Below are 25,202 nucleotides of genomic sequence, written 5' to 3' on the forward strand. Positions count from 1 at the left end.
CAATATCTAAGTTACTGCAGGGCTGTACTTCACCAAACTTGCATGGATGGTGTGTCTTATGATACTGATGCACCAGACAGGCTTGAGTGCTGAATCTGAGCTATAGGTTTCAGATGCTGGAGGAAGTTAAGGTTTTTCGAGCAGGTTAAAGTTTTTGTTGCAGGTGCCCTTTGATAGCAATATCTAAGTTACTGCTGGTCCGTACTTCACCAAACTTGCATGGATGGTGTGTCTTATGATACTGATGCACCAGGCAGGCTTTGGTGCTGAATCTGAGCTATAGGTTACAGATGCAGAAGGAGGTTAAGGTTTTTAGAGCTGGTTAAAGTTTTTGTTGCAGGTGCCCTCTGATGATGATATCTTAGTTACTACTGGTCCTAACTTCACCAGACTTCTATGGATGGTGCGTCTTATGATACTGATGCACCAGACAGGCTTGAATGCTGAATCTGAGCCATAGGTTTCGGATGCTGGAGGAGGTTAAGGTTTTTAGAGCTGGTTAAAGTTTTTGAAACAGGTGCCCTCTGATGATTATATCTTAGTCATTGCTTTCCTAACTTCACCAGACTTCCATGGATGGTGCGTCTTATGATACTGATGCACCTGACATGCCTGAATGCTGAGTCTGAGCCATAGGTTTCAGATGCTGGAGGAGGTTAAGTTTTTTGGAACAGGTCACATATTTAATAGATGATAGTACTATTTCAAACTTGCATAGTTGACTAAACTGTAATATGAATGAATCACAGAGGATGCTTCAGATGCAGAGCTTGATCTCCATTATCAAGGATGCTAAAAAATATATCTTAGTTATTACAGGTCCTAACTTCACCAAACTTGAATGGATGGTATGATATTGGTCTGTAATTTACAATTATATCACGCAAAACTGTATTATATGATATTGTAATATTATTACTTATTAGGTTAGTTACTGACTCACTACGGAAATATATTGGGTTGATCAATCTCATAGATGGCGAGGCGAAGCCGGGCCATCTATGAGATTGATCAACCCAATATATTTCCGTAGTGAGTCAGTAACTAACCTAATAAGTGTTTTGTTTTTCCCGAGGACTATGAAGCGACATATTTGTTCACAAATAGCAATGATCTACGCAAGGCAAGGTTCAAGATGCTTAACATTTCGTCCAATTTAACTCATTTAAACTCTTCAAAATTTTCAATCTCACCTTTCAAATACTCTTTTAAAACCTTTGCTTCACCCATGTTTACTTGCAATGTTTTGTTGTTATTCAATTTTAAATGTTTTCTCCCTTTCTCTGCAGAGATTTGAGCAAATTTTGACACTGCCATTTTGTTCTGCTCCAGACAAAACAATGTGACGTCAATATTCTAAGGGCAACTACTCTAATTTTAAAGAATTTCAAAGGGCAACTACTCCAAATACTTTAAGAACTTACGGCATGCGGTTTATGTATTAAATACTATGAAATGTCGAAATGAGTAAGGGAAGCGTCGGTCGATGACGGCCATATTGCCTCATATTATTTCTCACCGAACAAATATAGAGATATATGAGGCAATCACGTGCTATGTTTAAACCAATGAAAGTGTTACATTTCAGTCCGAGGGAAAACAATATATATTATCGTATCATATGATATTGTATAATATGATATTGGTTTATATGATATATTATTGTATTATATGATACAATATGTATGTATAATATTGTATTATATAATATTTTACTTTATCACATTATATTGTATCATTTGATATGATACAATGTTATATCAAATTATACAGTATCATATGATACAATATCATATTATGTATCAAATATTATACAATATAATATATCATATTGTATTATACAATATAATATCATATGTTTCAATGTTATGATGTATTATGTAATATGATATTGTATCATATAATACAATATTGTATTATATATAATAATGTTGTATTATGTGATCAAATACAATAAGGTTTAACACAATACAATGTCATTTCATATTTACAATATCATCTTTGTTTATTACAGTATTTCATTTTATTATATGATATATATTGTAAGTATGATAGGATGCAATATTTAATTTTATATTATTATATATGAACATATGATTATCAAACATTTTTTTAACAGATGATATATGATTTTGTGTCAAAACAGAATCCATGAATATCCAAGATCACAAAGTATGATTTTCATATAATATGATAAAGGTGGTGTCATAGGGGTGATGCCTCGTCTCGGTGAGCTTTGTAATCTGTGATTACCTATGTTTTGACTTCTGCTTTGACACTACATGGTTACCGTTATTTAAGCACCTTTAGATCTTGATTTTGGTAAAAATCACGTACTGTGGAATCATTTAAATTCGTTTGGGGGAGGGGGACACTTTTTTGGATTGTTGGTTTTTTGCTTACTTGTGGGGATGTAATTTTGGGATACACCAGTTTTTAGTTTCAGCAAAAAAACTACCTGGTCACTCTTTCAGAAGTTGTTTTCGTCAAGGATATAAATTTGTATGGGAGGGTTACCTGTGAATATCACGAAAATTGAGCCACCGCAAATTCTAATGATTCCACAGTACATGTCATTTTAGATAGAAAGTACATTTACATGTAATTCATCTGAATAAAATAGTATATCCCTTGGCCCAATGACAATTTTTCTTTGACGTTAGATGGTGGCTGTTTCAAAGATTTTGTGGACTGTGTGTTTTTTTTTTTAAGGTGAAACCGTTCGCAATTGCTCTAACTTGGAATTCCTTTGTCATGATGGCTCAAAATGTATTCCAATGGTACAGACTTGTAACAAAATCCATGACTGTGAAGATAAAAGTGATGAACTTGAAAAAGTTTGCAGTAAGTAGAAAATTTTAAAGCATCAACAAGTTCATTTTAATAGGGCTGGATTGTTTTGCCCGTTTTTGAACTATGATCTCCTTTTCAGGAGAGCTTTGTATAAAGATTAAGAAAAATATTCAAATTTTAAACCTGAAATATTTTGATTAACTTAGTAAATGATATAGTTTATGGCTAAAATTTATGTTTAAAGGTAGATCTGATGGGTAATTTGTTGAGCTCTTGGCCTCCTGAAATAACAGTAAATTTTGGTTGCACAATAAACTATCGCCGATATCATTAACATGTTATAATGTGCCTACCTGCAACTTTTCAGACCATACACATTGTGGAACCCAATTCTTCACCTGTGCCAATTATCAGTGTATTCCATGGGGAAAGCACTGCGACAGGCAGAGAGACTGTTTGGATGGCTCAGACGAGCGAGACTGTCCCTGTGACAAGGACTCGGAGTTCCAGTGTCGTAACAACCAGTGTATCAACAAGCAGCACCACTGTGATCAGGAGAGTGATTGTGATGACCATTCAGATGAAGTGGGATGCAGTGAGTTATTTTGATTTTCATAAGTAGCCAAAGTGTTGGAATTACACTTCTTTTAATTAGATATTACTCTGTTTCAGTACATAGGCAATGTTATCTCAGAGTTTGTTATTTTGATATTATGAGGATTTGTTCAGAATTTTGCTGGAAATCCCATAAAACTTTGCTATATCTGTATTCTTTCTCAACAAGTTTGACTGAACCAATGTATGTGAATTGACAGATGTGGATTGTTCCCTGATCTACAGAGATGACGCTTATCACTGGGTGTCCTGTAATACCACATCTACCTGTATCATGCAGTCCTGGATTTGTGACGGAAAGCCGGATTGTGAAGATAATATTGACGAAAAGGACTGTCATCCAACAAGTAAATTATAATTATTAATTTTATGAAATTATCTTCATTTTTAGGTCACCTGAGTCACTGAGGGGACCTATTGCAATTGGTCTTTGTCCATCGTTGTCCATTAACAATTTTACATTTTGTACCTCTTATTGAAAATTACAAGGCCAATTACTGGTATTACTGTTTTTGACTTAAAGCATCTTTAGGATAAGAGAAATATAAATTGTGAATTTGTGACCATACCACCCCTGGGGCCTCATTGGCAGGGCCAAATCAGCAGAAAAGGGCCAAATTATCAAAAATCTTCTTCTATACTCCAAAACATGTTGAAAAAATCACTAAATGCATGATTATGATGTCCATAAAGCCCTCTACCAAAATTTTGAAATTCATGGTCCCTGGTTCAGGTACTTGGGCTGGGCTAATATTGCCATAAAATAAAAGTTTGTATCTAATCTTAGAACATCTTCTTTTTTCTACCCACAGCAGGGGGAGATAAATTAAGTGCAAATTGATTGCAATGTAAAATTCCTTGCCCCTGTGATGGAGATTGGGGGCAGGGTTAATATGGCCATATAGTGAAAATGTTTTCAATCTTAGAAAACAATCTTCATTTCATCTACAGCAGGGAGATATAAACTGAATGTATTCATGAAACCCTCTACCTAATTTTTTAAATTCATAACTCTGGGCCAGGGGTTCAGAATGTTTGGGCAAGCCCAATATGCCCACATAGTGAAAATGTAACCCCCCCTCTCCCTTTATGAATAATTTTTTTTTTAAACATCAAAAATCTAAGTAGGGTTTAGACTCTAAAATGAAGCTGAAAATGCAAAAATGAGACCCTCTTGACAAGGCAATCTAACGGCTATTAAGACCTATAGGCTTTTTGTTATTGAGTACATCTTGTTGTTCAAAGATCTGCACTTTCTAAAGTTAGTTTTTGGTAACAGATCACAGCAACAATCACTGTGAGGAGGAGGGCATGTTCAAGTGTAAGAAAGGAGACAGCTGTATCCCAATGGACTGGAAGTGTGACTTTGACAATGACTGCCTGGACAAGTCAGATGAACTGAATTGTGGTATGTATTGTTTCTATAATCATCAGCCTCTCTCACCCCTTCATAGTATTGTTGTGAAACTTGTTCAAACCAAATGTTATTGGATGTAAAGGAAATTTCTATCCATATAGCATGTACATGTGCATGGGTGGATACGAGAAAATGTGTGACTGTAAAAACAATGACGAATAAGGGTTTGATGGAGTGTTTGATAATTTATGTGTATTCCGAGTTTGAAATGTTCAGAATTGAATATACCGAAACTAGGTTGCATGATAAAGTGCTTGACACCTTTAATCTTCCTTTTATAATTGAAATGTAAAAGAAGGATTTATTTAACGAGGCCGAGTACAGAACGAGTACGCACGCTTTCGCGCAGCGTTTCATTTCAATTGTGACGTCATTTTTTTGCGTTGTTGACGCCATGGCGTGATAGTGTCAACTGCAGATATTCAGCGAAATTTGCTGAAAATAGCTCGTTTGCTGCGTAAAATTGATTTTATATTGTGGAATAAACATAAATGTCTCAAAGTATAAGCTATATTTGGGCTCGGGTCGAAAACGCGAAGAGGGTTCAGCAAGCCTAGCCCTCTCACGTTTTCTTAACCTACCTAAATATAGCTTAATTCATATATTTCAAGACAGAAACCATGGTTTTTTTTTATTAATGACCCTAAATATGTGATGTTATATATTTATTTATTACTTAAATATGTCTGAATGTTTTAATAATACTATAAAGATCACCATTTTCGTTTTTGTCAAATAAAAAATAGCCATTATCTGACAAACTGGGAAATTGGGTATACAAAAAAACAACTTTGATAAGATCCCTGGAACAAACCAGGAGGTGAAAGGTTCTTTTTATTTGACCATTTGATGCCTTTTAGCAATAACTTTAATATGTAGAACAGAAAAAGAAATCCCTAGGGCAGAAGTTTAAAAAAAATGTAAAAAGTGTGCAAAATTGATACTTTTCAAGCAAAATCCCATAGGGTCCTATGTTAAAAATTAACAAACTTTGAGATGACCCCTTAAACAAACGGTATGGTAAATGTCTTATTTTTTTTATCTTAAAATAATAATTATATCAGTAGAAATTCATGTAAAAAATTTCATTCAAAAATCTAGGGCAGAAAAAATTAGACCCGGCCTCGTTAAATGCGAATTGTTTTTATTTTTGAATAGATGAGAAGTGTGAGGGCGGTATGACGATGTGTCTGGATGGTACCTGTATTCCTCAGACCTGGGAGTGTGACGGCCATAACGACTGTATAAATGGCACTGACGAGGCTCTGGATACCTGCAGTAAGGACTGGTTATACATTGCATTATTGTTGTATGAGTTGATCTCAATTAAAGGAGGCTTGGTGGTCATGGCTCTAATTTAGACTATAGTTATCTCCTTGCAAAGAAAAGCTCTGTTTGAAGGTATACATGTAGGAAAATATTCAAATTTTGAAAGTTAAATGGTATGGAATTTACATTTGTTGGATAAAGTTTAATTGTATAAAATTTAAAAAAAAATATGTATAAGAATTTAAGGTAGATCTGATGGGTATTTTGTTGACCCCTTAGCCTCCAAAAAGTCAAACAGGTCAACGAAGGTTCTAAATCGCTTTTTAAATTCTTGGCATTGAGTATCTGATCTAATACCACTTTGTGTTAAATCAATTATTGTTTGTATGATAACTTGGAATTAAAATGATAATATAAAAAAAAAAGTAACAGAAGGTAAGGTATCACTGAAATATGAATGGACATGTATGTGCAGTATTGTTCATGCAATGTACTTTTACAGACCATTAACCAGGGTCTTCTTTTTATGTCTAGATCACAATCGCACCTGTAAATCTACCGAGTTTATGTGTCCCTCCAACTTCCGGTGTATCCCCAAGGTGTGGCTGTGTGATGGGGATGCCGACTGTCCCAAAAACGAGGACGAGGATGTTGCCCAGGGATGTCGTAAGTGTGACTTAATTAGTCTCCAGACAAGATATAAACTTCCTCTACATTATTATGATAAACAAAAATTAATGTGTTTTGTTTCTCAAGCTCAACTGCATTTGGTCAAATTGGTTAAAAACTTGCTTGCTACATTCTTTTTTGGCATGAAAAAAATAAAGATTAGATCATTCCTTTAATATATTTTTCTTCAATTATTTGTTGCAAAAGTGTTTAACATTCTGTCTAATTGAACAGAGTCACTGGGATGCAATAAGGATGAGTATCAGTGTCAGAATGGACTCTGCATCAAGAGCATTTTCTACTGCGACTCGGACAATGACTGCAAAGATAACAGTGATGAACCTCCAGACTGCTGTAAGTATTCTCTGGCAACTTGTAATCTATTGGATAATATTCACTGTCAACTTTTAATGTATGGGATCGTATTCACTGTCAACTTGTAATCTATTGGATAATATTCACTGTCAACTTAAAATGTTCTGGATAGTATTTACTGTCAATTTGTTATGTACAGGATAGTAGTAACTGTCAACTTGTAATGTACAGGATAGTAATAACTGTCAACTTGTAATGTACAGGATAGTAGTAACTGTCAACTTGTAATGTACAGAATAGTAGTAACTGTCAACTTGTAATGTACAGGATAGTAGTAACTGTCAACTTGTAATGTACAGGATAGTAATAACTGTCAACTTGTAATGTACAGAATAGTAGTAACTGTCAACTTGTAATGTACAGGATAGTAATAACTGTCAACTTGTAATGTACAGAATAGTAGTAACTGTCAACTTGTAATGTACAGGATAGTAGTAACTGTCAACTTGTAATGAATGGGATAGTTTATGTAGGCTATTAACCTTCTTGATTGCTTTAGGGAGGTGGAAATTTTAAACAGCAGAGAAAATCCATAAGAAAGCTTCATCAATCTTCATTGAATATCAATTTTCTTGGATTTCATTGTTGTATCCATGGACAGTATGTTGAACATATTGTACCGATTTGCCTGTACATATTAATATAACAGCAAGCTTAAGGGGATGTAAACCAAGAGAATTTAGCTATGAATGTACAATCTAATGAGAAATACATGTAAATTAGTTGTATTTTGAATGCATTGTACAGTGTATTAATAATCATGCACTGATCTGGGTTTTTTTGTCTGTATTAAAACAGCAAGGGGATGTAGACCAGGAGAATTCAAATGTACACACCATCTTAATTGCATCAACAACTCGAAGTTGTGCGATGGATTTCCCGACTGTTATGATCATTCCGACGAAGATGCAGAGAAGTGCGATTCAAAGCCACCAAACAACTGCCAGTTTAGGTGTGGTAATGGAAGCTGTATAAACGAGAGTCAGGTCTGTGACGGCCATGATGACTGCGGGGACAATACTGATGAGGCATCCAACTGTAGTAAGTAGTGCTCTGTAAAGAAAAAGGCCCCAAATATTGCTGTTTTGAACTACTTATAGGGTCTTATAAATGGGTTTTCATATTAATCAGTTATATGAATTTGTGGTGAAAATTAGAAATTGAAGCATTAGTTAATTTGATCATAAATTCTCATTATTGTTAAGTAATTTGATTGTACAGAGCATATTCAAAAAGTAATACCTGTTAATCTTCACAGGCTTTTTAAATTGTTAATATTAAAATTTTTACATTCCATACTACCATGTACAGATCTACTGTTTTGAGCCAGGTTGACTTAGATGCCTTGTAATATCCATTACATTTTATGTTCATTGTTTCCCATTTTTAGATGTTAATGAATGCACACTAATGGAATTAGATAAGGGAAAAGCCATTAAAAATAACGGCACATATTACAAGGAATGTCAACATGACTGCACAGAGAAAAAGATTGGCTATGAATGTGTGTGCAATGAAGGCTATGAACTGGCTCCAGATAAACACAGCTGTACAGGTAGGACAATAACAGGCGTCACAGGATTTGCTCAGGTTACCAAACAAGTTCATATCCCAATGAACCTCTTAACATTGTTATTTATTACCGTAATATTTCGTGTATAATACGCACTCGTGTATAATGCGCACCCCCAAAGTTGACAAAAAAATAGCGAAAAAACGGCAGGTCTTATGTATAACACGCGCCCAAAAAATGGCGAAATCAACGCCCTAAAACTATGAACACAACCATATACATATACATGAGAAAGCATCAGTCGAAACCATTATCTCGGGGATTATTATTGTAATGTCATTGATATGACCCCCGACCCCTTAAAAGTGCAAACAGCAATGAAAATTTTTGCTCCTTAGAAGATTCATATACGGGAAAATATTTACAAATATAAATACAGTTATGTTCTTAGAATTATACACTAGATTAGAAGTATAGAGTCCTTGAATTTGAACATTTGTCATCCAACTTGTGCAGGATTGTATTGTCCTTATGTGCTTGAAAAATATTTTTTAAATTTAAAAGATGCTTGAAAAACTGATTAAATATTGTCTACAAAGGAGCCACACACATCCTGGAGAGGTTATCATCAGGTTATTTTGCTAATTAAGATCAACATGAAATATGTATTTTAAAGAATACCAGTACATCTAATATGTCAGTTTTAAAGGCATTAATGATGTCCCATATTGAATGTTACCAATAATCTCTTATCTTCACAGCAAAATAATTTGAAGTTATGCAGATTTTTTGGGCATTGATTGTAGATGTGGATGAATGCAAGACTCTTTATCCCTGCTCCCACTTCTGTATCAACACTATTGGAAGCTACCGCTGTGAGTGTGCTAAAGGCTTTCACTTAGTGGATGGGAAGAATTGCCAGGTCACCGGCTGTAAGTGGTGCTAGTTTTAATTTTCTCGCTAGCAAACATGTGATTTTGGTTGCATATTTTATTTTTTTATCAAAAGAGCGTTATTTTTGGCTTTTCATGTTTTATCATGTATATTAAGGTTCATTATGGTTGAATTTCAGCGGTGAAGCCCTATTTGATTCTGGCCAATGGATTTTATTTGCGAAACATCAGCTTCCTTGGTCACCAGTCTCTGGTGCTGAATGACCTTAACAATGCTGTGGCCATTGATTTTGACTACCAAGAGGAGATGATTTACTGGTCAGAGATCACGAACTCAATGAGCAAAATCAGCCGTCTCAATCTGACTGATCACAAAGTGTCCGTAAGTACATCACATTACACTCCTCTGATATTCCTGGCAAACAAGTGAAGGGAGAATATAAGCTGCATGGTACCAACACTGTAATGCATATATGTATTAAAGGGGTCTGTGAATCGTGATAGGTTATGATTTTTATGCATCTCTTACATGTACATTTATGTCAACTTTCCAAACAGCCATTTTAGCAAACATGATGAAAAGAAATGCTTGACAGTGTACATCTGAGAAATTAAAAAAAAAACCAGAAATAGCTTCATGAAATTAATTTTTATTTTTGATTTAAAGATTATTTTTAAATTCATTGATATGTACTACTTGCATTACAAACACTGCGTACAGGGAAACATTTGGCCCCCCCCCCCCCCATTTTATTTTCGCCCACTTTGCCCTCATAGTCTCTGGGCAAACATAAGACTGGGACAATTTCTTACATTATTTCTCTTCAAATACAACTTTGTATGGGGGAATTCAAGAGAGGGGGAAAACCATTAACAAATGAAGAAGGGGCAAACATAACAAGGGGATGAAAAATAATCCTGTATACAGTAATTGTTATGGTCACTTAATTGAATGTAATTTCTAGGTTATACATAACACCACACTGAGAAACCCAGATGGAATTGCTGTGGATTGGATCGGCAGAAATATTTACTGGTGTGACAAGACCAAGGACACCATAGAGGTGTCCAAGCTTAATGGCTGGTACAGGAAGGTTCTCATCAGTAATGAGCTCCAGGTAACACTCCCATACAGAGAACTATTGTAATTCTCCAGGTAACACACTGATACATACAGAAAACTATTGTAATACTCCAGGTAACACACCAATACATAGAGAGAACTATTGTTATACTCCAGGTAACACACCCATACATACAGAGAACTATTGTAATACTCCAGGTAACACACTGATACATACAGAGAGCTATTGTAATACTCCAGGTAACACAATCATACATACAGAGAACTATTGTAATACTCCAGGTAACCCACCCCATACATACAGAGAACTATTGTAATGCTCCAGGTAACCCACCAATACATAGAGAGAACTATTGTTATACTCCAGGTAACACACCCAAACATACAGAGAACTATTGTAATACTCCAGGTAACCCAACCATACATACAGAGAACTATTGTCATCCTCCAGGTAACACACCCATACATACAGAGAACTATTGTAATACTCCAGGTAACAGTCCCATGCATACAGAGAACTATTGTAATACTCCAGGTAACCCACCAATACATACAGAGAACTATTGTAATACTCCAGGTAACACAACCATACATACAGAGACCTATTGTAATACTCCAGATAACCCACCAATACTTACATACATACATACATACATACATACATACATACATACAGAGAACTATTGTATTACTCCAGGTAACACACGCATACATACAGAAAACTATTGTAATACTCCAGGTAACCCACCCATACATACAGAGAACTATTGTATTACTTCAGGTAACACAACCATACATACAGAGAACTATTGTAATACTCCAGGTAACACAACCATACATACAGAGAACTATTGTAATGCTCCAGATAACCCACCGATACATACAGAGAACTATTGTAATACTTGTACTCCAGGTAACACATTCATACATACAGAGAACTATTGTTTTACTCCAGGTAACACAACCATACATACAGAGAACCGAGAACTATTGTAATACTCCAGGTAACACACCCATACATACAGAGAACTATTGTAATACTTGTACTCCAGGTAACACATTCATACATACAGAGAACTATTGCACATGTACTTCAGAGATAATGGTGTTTGCTTTCTATTTGTGCAAATGAATTTTGAAAAATATTGGAATCAAAAGAATTTATGATATCTCAATTTCCATGGATTTTGAAGATCCTGTAGCCTGCACTCGAGATTTGACATCCTGATCAAATTATGAAACACAGTATTGATTCATGAATCATACATGTACATATGTGTGCATCCATGAAATTTTGCCTCTATGTACCACCAAAATTGGCCGTTGCAAATTTAAATGATTATAAAGTATCTACAATGTACATGTCCAAATCTAAATGTAAATCTAATCGTTTAAATTGATTGATTGAATGATTGACGTGGACATATGATACAGTGCATTTTCATTTTCTCCTTTAGTTATCAGAACATCTAGATTTTTTCTACGTTGTCAATAATTTTCATACATTCTTTTAGGAACCCAGGGCTTTGGAAGTTTATCCAGGAAAGGGACTGATGTTCTTCACTGACTGGGGGAACAGTGCTCACATTTCCTCTGCCCACATGGATGGTACGAATGTCAAGAGGATAGTGACCACCGACCTATCATGGCCGAACGCCCTCACCATCGACTATGTCACAGATAAGCTCTTCTGGGCTGATGCGTACTTTGACTACATTGCTATGGCTGATCTTGATGGCAGCAATAGGCATATTGTCATAGATTCCCAAGTTCCTCACGTATTTGACATGACAACATTTATGGATCAGCTGTTCTGGACAGACTGGGAGAAAATGAAGGTGGAGTCTGCCCACAAATTCTCTGGAATCAACCGCAGACCTGTGGCAACATTGATTCATCGTCCCATGGGAATTCATGTGTATCATCAAATGAAACAGACAGGTATACAAAATTATACACAGTTGATAACCAAAAGTCTTTGAAATCTTTTATATTGTTTTAAAAAATTTCAATAAAATTCATTTTTTTGTGTGATTGATTTAGCTGCAAAGGGAGAGAGCCCTTGCCATAATAATGGAGGATGTCAGCATCTGTGTTTACTGAAGCCGTCAGACTCTGGTGGTCTGACTAGAGTCTGTGCCTGTCCGGAAAACCATGACCTTGCCAGTGATAACCGCACCTGTATAATGAACTGTGAAAGGTCAGCTCTTATCACCTGTCTCTCGTTACTGTGTACTTCCTACAGTTTTCTGGTACACTAATTCAGGAGAAAGTCTGTTTTATCATAACTTTTTATGTTTGTTTGGTATGGTGGCATAGATCTGCCACCACTTGTCAGATAATTATGTTAACTTCTCATATGATAATGTCGACTTGTCAGATATTTATGTCAACTCGTCTGATCTTTATGTTGACTTGTCAGAAAATAACCATAGTGACTAGAGACTCAATATTTTGTTGCCAAAGTGTGTTAGTGCCACTAACTGCCATTTACTTGTCATCATAATATCATATAAGTCGACATAAATATCTGACAAGTTTACATAATCATCTGACAAGTCGACATAAAGATCTGACAAGTTAACATAGTTATCTGTCAAGTCGACATAAAGATCTGACAAGTTAACATAATTATCTGACAGAAAAAATAATATGGCCACTAGTTTAAAGAAAATTATCATTCATATTGTAAGTCGACTTGTCAGATAATGATGCTGACTTGTCAGATGTTATGTCGACTTGTCAAATAATTATATCGACTTAAAAGATGATTATGTAAACTTGTCAGGTCCTTATGTCGACTTGTCAGAAAATATTATTTTAAATGAATGACACAAATTGGGCGTGGAAAGGTTAAAGTGTTGAATTCTTAAACACGTGAATAAGAGACAAGTCGACTTAAAGAACTAACAAGTGAACATAATTATCTGACAAGTCAACATCAAGATCTGACAAGTCGACATAGTTATCTGACAAGTGGTGGCAGATCTATGCCACCATAGTTTGGTTATAGATTTGATTTAATTTGTTTCATGGTAAAATTAAAGAGTCAATTTAAGTTTTGTAACTGGGATTTCAATTCTTCCCATGTCTTTGCATTAAAAACATTTTTATTAGATAAAGGTGGTGAGAGGATGCTGAGTTAGCTTTCCATGCAGTTTCAGAAATGAAGTGTGTTGATATAACAGCCTGTTGTTGTTTATGTTGACAGTTCACAGTTTTACTGTAAAAAGAGTTCCAAGTGCATTCCTTTCTGGTGGCAGTGTGACGGAGTATATGACTGTGAGGATGGCTCTGATGAACCAGCGGACTGTGGTAAGTCAAATACAAGTAGAGGGAAACCCATGGACATATTGAATAAAGAGATTTTATAAAAGATAATGATGAGGCAGACAGAGATTCAAATGCATGGTTAAATGTCGCACATGAATCCACCAGCAATTGCTGTGGTTTCATTAATATTCAAGGGTATCAATTTTCGTGGATAAAGTGAAAATAACAGTTTCAAGGATACGTAAATTCGTGGTTAATGACCCTATCAATACAAATTATTAGCAGAAATTGCCCTTCAATGAACATTTAATTTCATGGATAAACTTATCAACAAAATCCACGAAAATTAGTATTCAACGAATATTGATGAAACCACAGTAGATGTAGAAGTGTACTGGTAATCTTCTACAGGACATTAATAATGAGAATGAAAGAAGAGTATATGACAAGAATGAGGCACATGCTAATAAATCAAACTCAGTCTTCCAGTCCACACTACTAAATACAAGGAAATATTTGCACCCGTTTTATTTTCGCCCTTTTTGTCCTCATTGTCAGCGGGAGAATTTAAAACTGGGCAAACCCCAATGTCTCAAATTATCTCTCTTTAAAAACAACACTTTTTCTGCATGGGCAAATTCAAGACAGGGCGAAACTTTTCACAAGTGAAGATGGGCAAAAATTACATTGGGCAAAAATGTACATGACTGTATTCTGTTTAGGACAATCTGGCATTCATTTGCACAGATTTCAACACGTGCATATCAAAGATTACTGGATACAAGTACTGTACATGAGGCTTTAATGAGTCCTTTTGTACTTTAAAACAGATGAGTACCCTTGCTCTGTGCCTGGAGAGTTTAAGTGTAGACACAATGGCAGCAATGAGACTGACTGTGTGAATCCAGTGGAGATCTGTGATGGAACTCCTCAGTGTAGCAATAAATGGGACGAAGATCCATTCGTCTGTCGTAAGTCAAGCAACACCAATTCAAGCTAATTTTCTCTCATCTGGACTTTAAACACTGGTATTTTCCATTAACTTAATGAACTTACAAGTATCAGTATTAAATACTGGTGAAGAAAATTTTCCAAGTAAATTACTGGTAAGCTACGATTTTCCAAATGATATTTTATTTAACTGTCTAGATATTTAAGTCACTAACCTTCTCATCCCTTCTTCCTGTATAAAACAGAATTTTAACTGACTGTGTGCCTGGTGTTAATCTCTTTCACTTTCCCTGTTTCAGTCAATTTCACCTGTCTCCCTGGCTTCACTAAGTGTGTTAACGAGTCTAAGTGTATTCCATCGGCCGACCTGTGTGGGGACCCCAACTGTAATCCAGTCTTCTACAAAAATAACTGTTGTAAGTGTCACACCATTAACTGTCACACAAAGAACTATATATGATATTAGTCAAATTATTGCCCCCATAATTCGCTTTTTTTAAAATGATTCAGATACATTAGATTGTTGTGTTATTTTATAAAAGAGTAGACATAAGATATGTTTTTCACCTATTTATTTGATTTATATGCACTCACTGGCAGTATATGATGTCAGAAGATGTGACGTGATGTGATGTGACGGTATTTTTATAATTCAATCAAAATTAGTGAAAAATTGACAGTTTTCTTATCTTTTTTCGAATGGGAAATATAGAGTGACTCTTTGAACAAGAACGAACTTTTTGTCATTTATAATTATTGGAGAGATACATCTTTGGTGAGAATATTTTGTTTGTTCAGGCAGTCACTCAATGTTTCCTTAAAACAAGCCGTTTTATGCTAAAAATGAGAAAATGGCGGGAAAAGGTAAACTTTATGATGTCATATTTTTAAATTGAGGGCACTAAAATCAAAATGAAAATTATGAAAAAACTTCAAATGTATATTTGTACAAATAAAACAAAGAATTACAGTAAAACGACAATGTTCATTTAAGGGGGCCATTTTAGGCTCAAACCGTATATAGTCCTTTACTTGTCTCTTCTGTGGAATTGAAATTTTGTACTGCGGCTGTTCCCAGAAGTTTATATTCCTCCCAAAACCATGAATGGACTTTCATGTTTTATCATGTTCATATTAATAAGTTTTTAATTATAGGTGAATCATGAAATCAAAACCTCATTATAAGCCTTCATCTTTTTTCTAAAAGTTATAGATATATCTAATTTTTTGTGCATTTATTTGGAATTTAAAAACATGATGTTCAGGGATTCTGACATGTTTAACGTACCACAATTTTCTGACATTTTCTTTTAACATAGTGATGATTCTGTGTTTCAGCCAACAAAGATTGTGATTCCAACATGCACAAATGTGACAATGGACGGTGCATTCCGTACGTGTGGTGGTGTGATGGGGACCCCGACTGCGATGATGGCTCAGATGAGAAAAAGACTTGTTCCCTGCAGGACTGTAAGAAAGGCTACATCAAGTGTAACACGACCGGCCGCTGCTACCCCGAGTCCTGGCAGTGTGACGGAGACGCGGACTGCGGGACTGACGGATCCGACGAAAGTCCCGAAGTCTGTAGTAAGTGACTGGATATTAAGGCATTGGATATTTATATCCTTTGTCCAGAGTCTATTGATCAGCAATTCCATCAGTTCTCATTTTATTCAAAGACAAACAAAAGAAAACCACAGTCATTAAATACATGTACATATATGTGTGTGTTTATTTATAAATATTTTGAATCTTTGCATTATTTATATTAAATTTCCAAAATTGGGAAAGGTTGGGGCATTTATTATTCAGTTTTATTTTCTTTTGATTTTTTTTCTCAAGAAAACTGTGCTATTCATTTTTTTTTACAACATTAACAGTATGGATGACAGTTCCACCTTTATTTTGTTTTATCAGACAAGAAATGTGAAAATGGCACCCAGTGGCAGTGTGCAAGTGGACAGTGCATCTCCAAGGTCTGGCGCTGTGACTTTGACAAAGACTGCCATGATGGATCCGACGAAAAAGATTGTCAAACAGGTAAATGCATATACATGTATACAATAAGATTTTTATCAGATTTAAATATATGATAACCGCTTGGTTTCTGGACTACAACTGTATTTTTGCTATCGTTGAATAAACACCATTCAAAGGAATAAGATAATTCACAATTTTTTAACTTATTAATTGAAAGAGATATTGCAATTGCTAAGAGATAGATCTGCAAACAAAATTTAAATGCACTTTTAGGGTGTAACCATCAAAATATTAAATAAGCATGATGATGGTCTCTTCAGGTGTAAAAAAGAAAATCAGTATAAATGCAAAATGTTTGCATAATTAATGTGTTGTAAATGTCTGTGACCTTTAATCAAACTTTTTCTGTGACAGGTGATTATCGTGAGTGTTCTGAGGCAGAGTTTCGCTGTAACAACAGTCGCTGTATACACAAGTCGTTCCTGTGTGACGGGGAGTATAACTGTGAGGATAGCAGCGACGAAGCCAACTGTAAAACAAGTAAGGTTCTAGATTAGAAACAGGCTATATAAATACATTGATTTCTCTATGTGGCTGCACAGCATGTGCATAGAGAAATCAGTTGCAGTCGAAAATATGTGTTTCTACAGTATTTAGCCAAAATTGGCATGTTACATGTAGGAGACAGTTTGATGTGCCTGTGTTTTTTGCCAATAGCCCATCATTGTGAATCAGAAACAGAGTTTTCCTGTAACACGATGTGTATACAGAAGTCATGGCGCTGTGACGGAGAGATCGACTGTCCGACCGGGGAGGACGAGATCAACTGTGCTGATGGTAGGGTGTTTGTAGTTGTTTATTCATAGGTGCTGCTCTTTCTTTTTTTAAAGTTAATTTAAGAATATAGAATGCAAGTTCTTTTTAAAAGTTAGTAACGGATATGATACATTGATATTATTTCTAAATGCTTAAAAAGCTGACAATGAATGAATCAAAAAGGAAAAGCATTTTTTCATTTCTTCCTTTATTAAATATACAGGTAGGTACACATATAAGAACTTTTTCCAATTTTATAGTTTTTTTTTTTATATAAGCTCTCTTTTTTTTTTCTCAGGCAGATACTGCTACATGTATGTCAAAGGTTTTAGACAGAGATAAAACTAATAATAACTTTTTATGTCCATTCAATATTTTAGAAAAATGTGATGGTGGCTTTAAGTGTACGATGGGTCCCTGTCTGCCCTCCTACTGGCAGTGTGACGGAGACAGCGACTGTCCCGATGGCTCGGACGAGAACCGGACTCACTGTAGTAAGTACTCTCAGTGGGGGAGAATGGACAGTCAAGAATTGGTCAACATTATTATGTTCAAACTCACTAATCTTACTGAGCTAATCATGGTTTTACTTCTTATATGATACATGCAGTGAAAAACATTTTATGCGTGTATAACTCCACTTCAAAAGTATGATGTGGGTTGAAGATTCATCAAACTGGTCCGTTTTATATAGAAAATATGATAAAATATCCACAACCTTATAGCTTTGTTATATTGTAAATATTTTCCTCACACACAATTTACCTGTATAAGCTCTATGTAATAATACATATGTTAAAAAGGGATTGATCTCCCCTGAGGGTTCACATAATGTTGAATATTCTGTTCAAAAAAGCTTGGAAATAGCTAGGATTTATTCATGAAACAGAGAAAATGTTTTACAAGTTGGCCAGGTTTCCAGCTGTGAATTGTTTTTAAATTTTCATTTTTATTTGAAGCTACAAATCTTATTTTTTTTTCCTGTGCACTTGTAGAACATTTGGCATGATTTTCTTTCAGGGGATTTCCAATGTGGAGCAGAACGCTTCAAGTGTAGAAATTACAACTGTATATCTGAAAGCCAACTCTGTGATGGCATAGACGACTGTGGAGATGGATCGGATGAAATTTCTTGTGAGTTTCCAGTAAACAAAATGTTTACAGAATGTTCAATGAAGTGTTGAATTTAATTTTGATAAGTCAACGTAATTCAAATACTGATACACATGTATTCACATATATATGTCTGTAAAAACAATATCTACCAGTACTGTTAAATGTATTTAATCCTTTGAATTTTGTTTACAGGTTTCAAGCCTAATAGATGCTCTCATGACGAGTACACTTGTAATAAAACCTCCAATTGTATTCCCATGTCCAAAGTTTGTAACGGAGAGAGGGACTGTATGACTGCAGACGACGAATCACAAGCTTTATGCTGTAAGTATAACCTTATTTTTAGCTCACCGTGACAGGTTAGGGGGAGCTTGCGATATATCCCCAGCATTGGCATCCAGACCTGGTTTATCATTGGAAGAAAATTAACTAAAGGATTTTTATCTCATTCTGAAAGATCAGAAGCTGTTATTGATAAAAAAAAAATATCATAGAACATACAAATCTAAGATACCGGTACATGGTAGAATTCAAATCACAAGCTTGACATTTGATTTTCCTGTTTGAAAAAAAATTACGAATACAGCATGATTTGTAAAAGGTTTTGTTTTGATACTTAAGAGCTGTCTGGTTAGAAAATCAGTGACTAGTATCTTGAGTTGATGCGTTTTCCTTGTTTTCAGCTCACACAACAAGGTGTGTTAGAAGTCCATGTCAACACATGTGTACTAACTACAGCAGCATTAATCGGTTCAAGTGTTCCTGTAAAAGTGGCTACACTCTGGATCAAAACGGCTTCTCTTGTAACGGTCAGTACAATGTACTAGTGCAAAACAGTACCTACCGGTAGTTCTATCAAACAGGGATAGAATTTTTTGTTTATACATCATGTATTCACTGTGCTGATGTGTCGTTGGATTTTTGTTCTTTTACAGAAACTGATGCTTGTCAAATTTGGGGCACCTGCCCACAACAGTGCCAATCGGTGCTCTGGGAGCAGATTAAAAGACCAAATTGTTCATGCAGTGTGAATTACACTTCTGGTTACCTGATGAATACAAACATTCACACCTGCTATGCCAAAGGTAATATGTTGTCTTGATATACCATAGTGGTAGCTCTGCTTAAGATAATGAACATGTTAACCTTATATTTTAAAAACAATTTTTCCCCATCATTTGGCACACAAAACTGAGTATCATGTTTTAAGAGGTGTATTAATTTACTTACAGGACTCAAACCAGACATTCTCCTGGCTCATGAAACAGAAATCATCAAAGCTGGCGTGGGGAAAGGAGGAGGGGAAAAGCCACTCAATATCAATGAGGTTTGTTTAAAAATATGTTGAAAAAAAAATTTCTGTAAACCAACTTTTATGATCAATGACTATATTTCACGATTTACTAAAGATAGACTAGTTTGCAACAAGATCTAGACTACATGGAAAATGATATACCAGAGGCATTTACAGACCCAATCACGACGAGGAATATTTGCGAAAACGAGGTTCTTGTGTACCTCCCGAAAATATGTCACACATGAAAAAATGGTGGTTTACAATATTCATGTTTGCTTCGTGTTTAAAAAACAATCGCTCAATATTTTTAAAATAATGTTAATGCTTGGTCGCTGTGTACTGTCCATTCCAAAACTTGTTACATGTACTAAGAAAATTGCTGACACACGTGTCAAACTTTCCCATAATATGCTGATATGCTTCCTTTTCCAGAATTCTGTGGATAAGATCATTTCTATGGATGTGGATGCTACTGATCCCAATGGGAATTTCCTGTTGTTCACACTGCAGACCTCTCCAGGAAACAGCTCCATTCTGTATAGTTATGAAATTAACAAACCCTCTAACAGAAAGAAAAGACAGACCAGGCAAAAGGTACTGTAAAACAAATGTGTTCACATAAGAACAATATTTCTACGCAATGCCATGTAAAAGATAAATGATTTACCTGAATGTGACAAAATATTGTTTTACACTCTGTTTTCTTTTATGAAGTGTTATTTTTATTTGTATTTTTCAGATGTTTTGTAAAAAAGAAAAAAAAATTAAAATAGAGTATAAATCATAAATATCTGACATGAAAATGTTAGTCTAAGAATTTTTATGTACACTTAGGTTTATGATTTAAGATGTTGTAGCTATTTATTTGATCAAAAATGAATTTAATAAATACTTTTAGGTGGTATATTTTGGAAATCAGATAACACCTCAAATGTTTTATTTTGTTGTGTACCTGCAATTTATTTTTTAAGAATCCCAAATTTACATGACCATCTGTTTGTTTACAGGTGATTTCCGAGCTGGCTGAGCCGAGGAGTGTAGCGGTAGACTGGGTTGGGAAACACATCTACTGGACGGATGCCCAAACCCACAAGATTCAGATGGCTACATACAACGGGGTTAGAACTAGGACAGTTGTAGACAGACATTTAGATCATCCCCATTCAATCGCTGTACATCCCGAACTTGGGTAAGTAAGCATTTTATAGTGAATGATCTGAACTTGACTTGTTTACTAGTCTTATGCAGGGTACAGGGGAGTACATTGTATATACATGTATCTCATTGTGAAAATTGAATCAATTTTAATGATCGATACATGTATTTTAGAGTTAGAACAGTGTTTTTTCCCATCCTGGATTTTGCTCTTAGAAAATGTTCAATAAATGTATACAATTAGAGGGTTACTTAGATTATTTATCAAAAAAAAAAATCTTGATGATTTTCAAAACTTTACAAAATTTACATGTTTGATGTGAACCAAATGCCATTGTGAACAAAGCAGAAATAGGATAAAATTAAAGTAGATGAATCTTTATATACAGTACCATTTCATAAACTGGTGTATGGCTGGTAATTAATGTCAATCTTTTCCGCAGCAAAATATACTGGACTGATCGAGGCTCCATGCCTAAGATTGAGAGTGCTAATCTGGATGGATCTGGCCGCAAGGTGCTTGTGAATGAGGACATAATTTGGCCCAATGGTATTGCCATTGATTATCCTAACAGTAGGATTTACTGGGTGGACACCAAGAAACAGACGATAGAGACTTCCGACATGGAGGGACAGGACAGACATGTTGTTAGGCAGTTTGACAGTATGTAGCACAGATTAAAGTTTAAATCCTTTTAGGATTAACTAGTAATTACTGTAAAAGTGGTTATCTACGCTGGTGGTTTAGTACACATTTTCTATTAATTGTCAAACAATACGAGGATGCCTGATTTACCACAATAATGTTTTGATTTTTTTTACAATGTATGCGGGAGTATTTTATGTGGTTTTAAGCTTACCAGGTAAATAGTGTAAATTTCCCCTTCACGTAAATAACCCACATTTACAGTATTTTCTTTTAAAAAATTAATCATATATAAGTAAATTTTGGACCCAATTTATGCTGAAACTGTGAATGTTTCATTTACCATTTCTTATTCAATTTTAATTTTTTCAATCATTATCACAATTGCCAAATCTTTATAAATGTTAACCATGTAATATGCTGCTCATTAAGATATAAATGATATTATTGACTGAATTAGAGAAACTCAATTGTACAATAACTGAGCTCTTCATCGACAGAAACCATCAAGGATCCACCATACATGATTGACGTATTTGAAGACTTCCTCTACATCACATTCTACAAGAGTCACAATGTGTCTGTGATCCACAAATTCAATAACACTCAGGTCAAAGACAGGGTCTTGTTTAAGAATATGAAGTACATCGGAGACATAGTCATCCTACATCCCAGCAAGCAGAAGGCATTCAGTGAGTACATTGCAGACGACCTAAAATAAGGTCTTTCTGCTTGAAAATTGGCACTGCATGCTTACAAAATGGAAACGTTATAGTTTATTTCTAGAGAATTACTGTACATCCTTGGTACGAGATATGATCAAATATTAACTTGCTTTAAAATTGACACCATTCGCTGAAGAATAAAGGTGACTATAACATTGAAACCTTGTTCTGTTTTTCCAGAGCATAACTGTACAAGCTCGAGTTGTATTCGTGGCTGGTGTGTAAACATGCCAACCTCCAAAGATGGCCACAAGTGTGTGTGTAACGACGACTCCTACTACGACGAGACTCAGAAGGAGTGTATCTTCTATAGGAAGTGTGTCAATGGCCAGCGCAATACCACGACTAAGCTGTGTGTGTAAGTATTTTTAACTCAGTAACTGTCCTCAAAACAGTGAGTGTAAGTACAATGCAACTGAGGTACTTTTCTCAGTCCCATAAAAGTCAGTGTGTGTGTGTGTGTGTGTGTGTGCTTGATATTTTTAGTCTATAGTCAAAAGGCACTGTATTGACATACAAGTCTTTGTGAGAAGGACATGGTATAACTATACAGAGTCGTAATTAAGTACTTGGATATATTGAGTCCAAGTCCATGTGAATAAGTGCATGTGTACTTTGCTTAATTGGGTCCAAGTCTCTGTAAGGGCTTAACATACAAATCACAAATCAGTGTGTATGATTTAGATGTGATGAAGAGAGTATGTAGAAAATAATAAAATTATGAAGTTTTGGAACAAAATAAAGTTAAATGAATACATTGAAGATGGTAGGATGTACTTACAAATTCAGTCAGATGTAGTGTATTTTTGGGGGGTAATGCAGGTTATTGGTATTACTGTCAAATTTCTAAGTTACAGGTATGCCAGTTAATATTGAAGATTTTACATTAATTTATTAATAATTAAAAATTTCAATGCTGCTTTCAATGCTGCTTAAGCTTTGAACATGTTGCCATCAATTAAATGCAACTCAGCATTTTTGTGAGGGTATAATATGCACATAACGTTTATATGCAGCAATTTACATGTACTTGTATGAATACAGAGTAATCTGTATTTAAAACTATTTCATTCTGATCTCATTTTTTATGCACAACAGTAGATAGAAGACTAAACTAAATCAAGTTAGCACTCAATTCCATGGCACTATTAATATGTATTTGTAATTTAAATCTTGCATTTCCACCATCATTAATTCACGGCCTTGCTTTGAGGTGCTGTTTGCTACATTCGTGATTTCACTGTTTGTAGCTGTCCCCAAGGATACACAGGTTCTTTGTGTGAGACCAACCTGTGTAAGAACTACCAATGTCCAGTTACCCACGAGTGTTTTGTTGACCACAATAAGTCCCCTGCCTGTCGGTAAGACCTCTGGCCTCATCTATCCACTAACTCTCCCATTATCCACTTCATCTTCCACCAACTGTCCTGTCATCCACTACATCTTACACTCAGTATCCCATTATTTATTACATCTTACACTCACTATCCCATTATCCACTTCATCTTGCACTCACTATCATGTCATCCTCTACATCTTTCTCTCACTATCCCATTTTCCACCATCTTCCACTCAATATCTTGTCATCCACTACATCTTACACTCACTATCCTATCATCCAATACATCACCATTGGAAATCTTCGGTTGATTACGCGTTGTTCCTTTCCCCTTAATTGGGAGAGGAACGATGCATAATCAATAGTGGATTTCCAGCGATGCCATTACATCTTCCTGTCTTTATCTATCATTCACTTCATCTTCCACTCACTATCCTATCATCCAGTATGTCTACTCACTAACATATCATATTAATTAGATCATCAGCTTATACATGTAATAATAAGCCTCATTATCTAACAATCTGCTTCCTTTTCTCTGTCTATGGCATCAGCTTTTGCCATTGCATTAATAACACAGATATTGAGGCACTTTGCTCAGGTTGTTATCATAGACTCGATCACTTCTGTTGTAGGTGTAGACCTGGATACCTAGGCAAAAACTGTGAGAAAAATTGTAAAGAGCAATGCCATAATGGAGGCAGCTGTTCTTTGAATGACAATGGGGATGTAGTCTGCAGGTAAACTTTACAAAAAATCTTCCCAAGTTTCTGATGCAAGTCAATTTGTGTCAAATGCTAAACCATGTGGTATTATAGGATGATAATGATATAAACTAACGATTTTTCACCAATCAACTTTTATGTTATTATCAGAATTTGGTTAGTATTCAATGCATTACCATTACATTATAGAGATATGCAGATTGACTTATCAATTTTTCATTTTATTTTGTCTATCAGAAAAATTCAGAGAAATATATAATTATTTTTTCAGTTGTTCAGAAAATTACACTGGGGAAAAATGTGATACAGAACTATGTGATGATGCAAGCTTTTGTAAGAATGGAGGTACATGTACCTTCAACCACTACCGTACCAAAATCTGCAAATGTGCCCCAGGATATACAGGTAAGTCCATCTAAATCAAATCCAGGAATATGCATCGATTAAATCCTAGCTGAAAATCAAAAAAATACTTTTTTCCCCAACAGGACATCAATGTGAACAAAAACAACCCTCCTCTCCATGTGCAGACCATTGCAAGAATAATGGTA

The 25,202-nt window shown here is 35.2% G+C and overlaps 1 protein-coding gene across 5 annotated transcripts in view; it reads left to right on the forward strand.

The window, feature by feature from the left end:
* LOC105320711 (prolow-density lipoprotein receptor-related protein 1) overlaps positions 1-25,202 on the forward strand; it is a 72,372-nt gene that overhangs the window by 38,666 nt on the left and 8,504 nt on the right. For 3 of the 5 annotated variants that reach the window (XM_066076736.1, XM_066076738.1, XM_066076737.1), the window contains exons 43-78: positions 2,713-2,844; positions 3,161-3,388; positions 3,609-3,755; positions 4,688-4,816; positions 5,984-6,103; positions 6,629-6,760; positions 6,998-7,117; positions 7,937-8,179; positions 8,529-8,693; positions 9,458-9,583; positions 9,724-9,926; positions 10,510-10,662; positions 12,143-12,569; positions 12,672-12,828; positions 13,840-13,943; positions 14,732-14,872; positions 15,152-15,268; positions 16,191-16,439; positions 16,770-16,892; positions 17,247-17,372; positions 17,550-17,669; positions 18,029-18,142; positions 18,669-18,782; positions 18,957-19,088; positions 19,448-19,573; positions 19,700-19,849; positions 19,997-20,091; positions 20,494-20,655; positions 21,069-21,250; positions 21,660-21,880; positions 22,363-22,554; positions 22,768-22,945; positions 23,838-23,948; positions 24,562-24,666; positions 24,923-25,056; positions 25,140-25,199. In XM_066076736.1, the coding sequence (XP_065932808.1) occupies positions 2,713-2,844; positions 3,161-3,388; positions 3,609-3,755; positions 4,688-4,816; positions 5,984-6,103; positions 6,629-6,760; positions 6,998-7,117; positions 7,937-8,179; positions 8,529-8,693; positions 9,458-9,583; positions 9,724-9,926; positions 10,510-10,662; positions 12,143-12,569; positions 12,672-12,828; positions 13,840-13,943; positions 14,732-14,872; positions 15,152-15,268; positions 16,191-16,439; positions 16,770-16,892; positions 17,247-17,372; positions 17,550-17,669; positions 18,029-18,142; positions 18,669-18,782; positions 18,957-19,088; positions 19,448-19,573; positions 19,700-19,849; positions 19,997-20,091; positions 20,494-20,655; positions 21,069-21,250; positions 21,660-21,880; positions 22,363-22,554; positions 22,768-22,945; positions 23,838-23,948; positions 24,562-24,666; positions 24,923-25,056; positions 25,140-25,199 (5,538 nt within the window). The remainder of the gene's footprint in view (positions 1-2,712; positions 2,845-3,160; positions 3,389-3,608; positions 3,756-4,687; positions 4,817-5,983; positions 6,104-6,628; positions 6,761-6,997; positions 7,118-7,936; positions 8,180-8,528; positions 8,694-9,457; positions 9,584-9,723; positions 9,927-10,509; positions 10,663-12,142; positions 12,570-12,671; positions 12,829-13,839; positions 13,944-14,731; positions 14,873-15,151; positions 15,269-16,190; positions 16,440-16,769; positions 16,893-17,246; positions 17,373-17,549; positions 17,670-18,028; positions 18,143-18,668; positions 18,783-18,956; positions 19,089-19,447; positions 19,574-19,699; positions 19,850-19,996; positions 20,092-20,493; positions 20,656-21,068; positions 21,251-21,659; positions 21,881-22,362; positions 22,555-22,767; positions 22,946-23,837; positions 23,949-24,561; positions 24,667-24,922; positions 25,057-25,139; positions 25,200-25,202) is intronic. The other 2 variants (XM_066076740.1, XM_066076741.1) reach the window with 2 other exon arrangements.

This window comes from Magallana gigas, chromosome 2 (assembly GCF_963853765.1).
Source record: "Magallana gigas chromosome 2, xbMagGiga1.1, whole genome shotgun sequence".
In the NCBI taxonomy this organism is placed as follows: domain Eukaryota; kingdom Metazoa; phylum Mollusca; class Bivalvia; order Ostreida; family Ostreidae; genus Magallana; species Magallana gigas.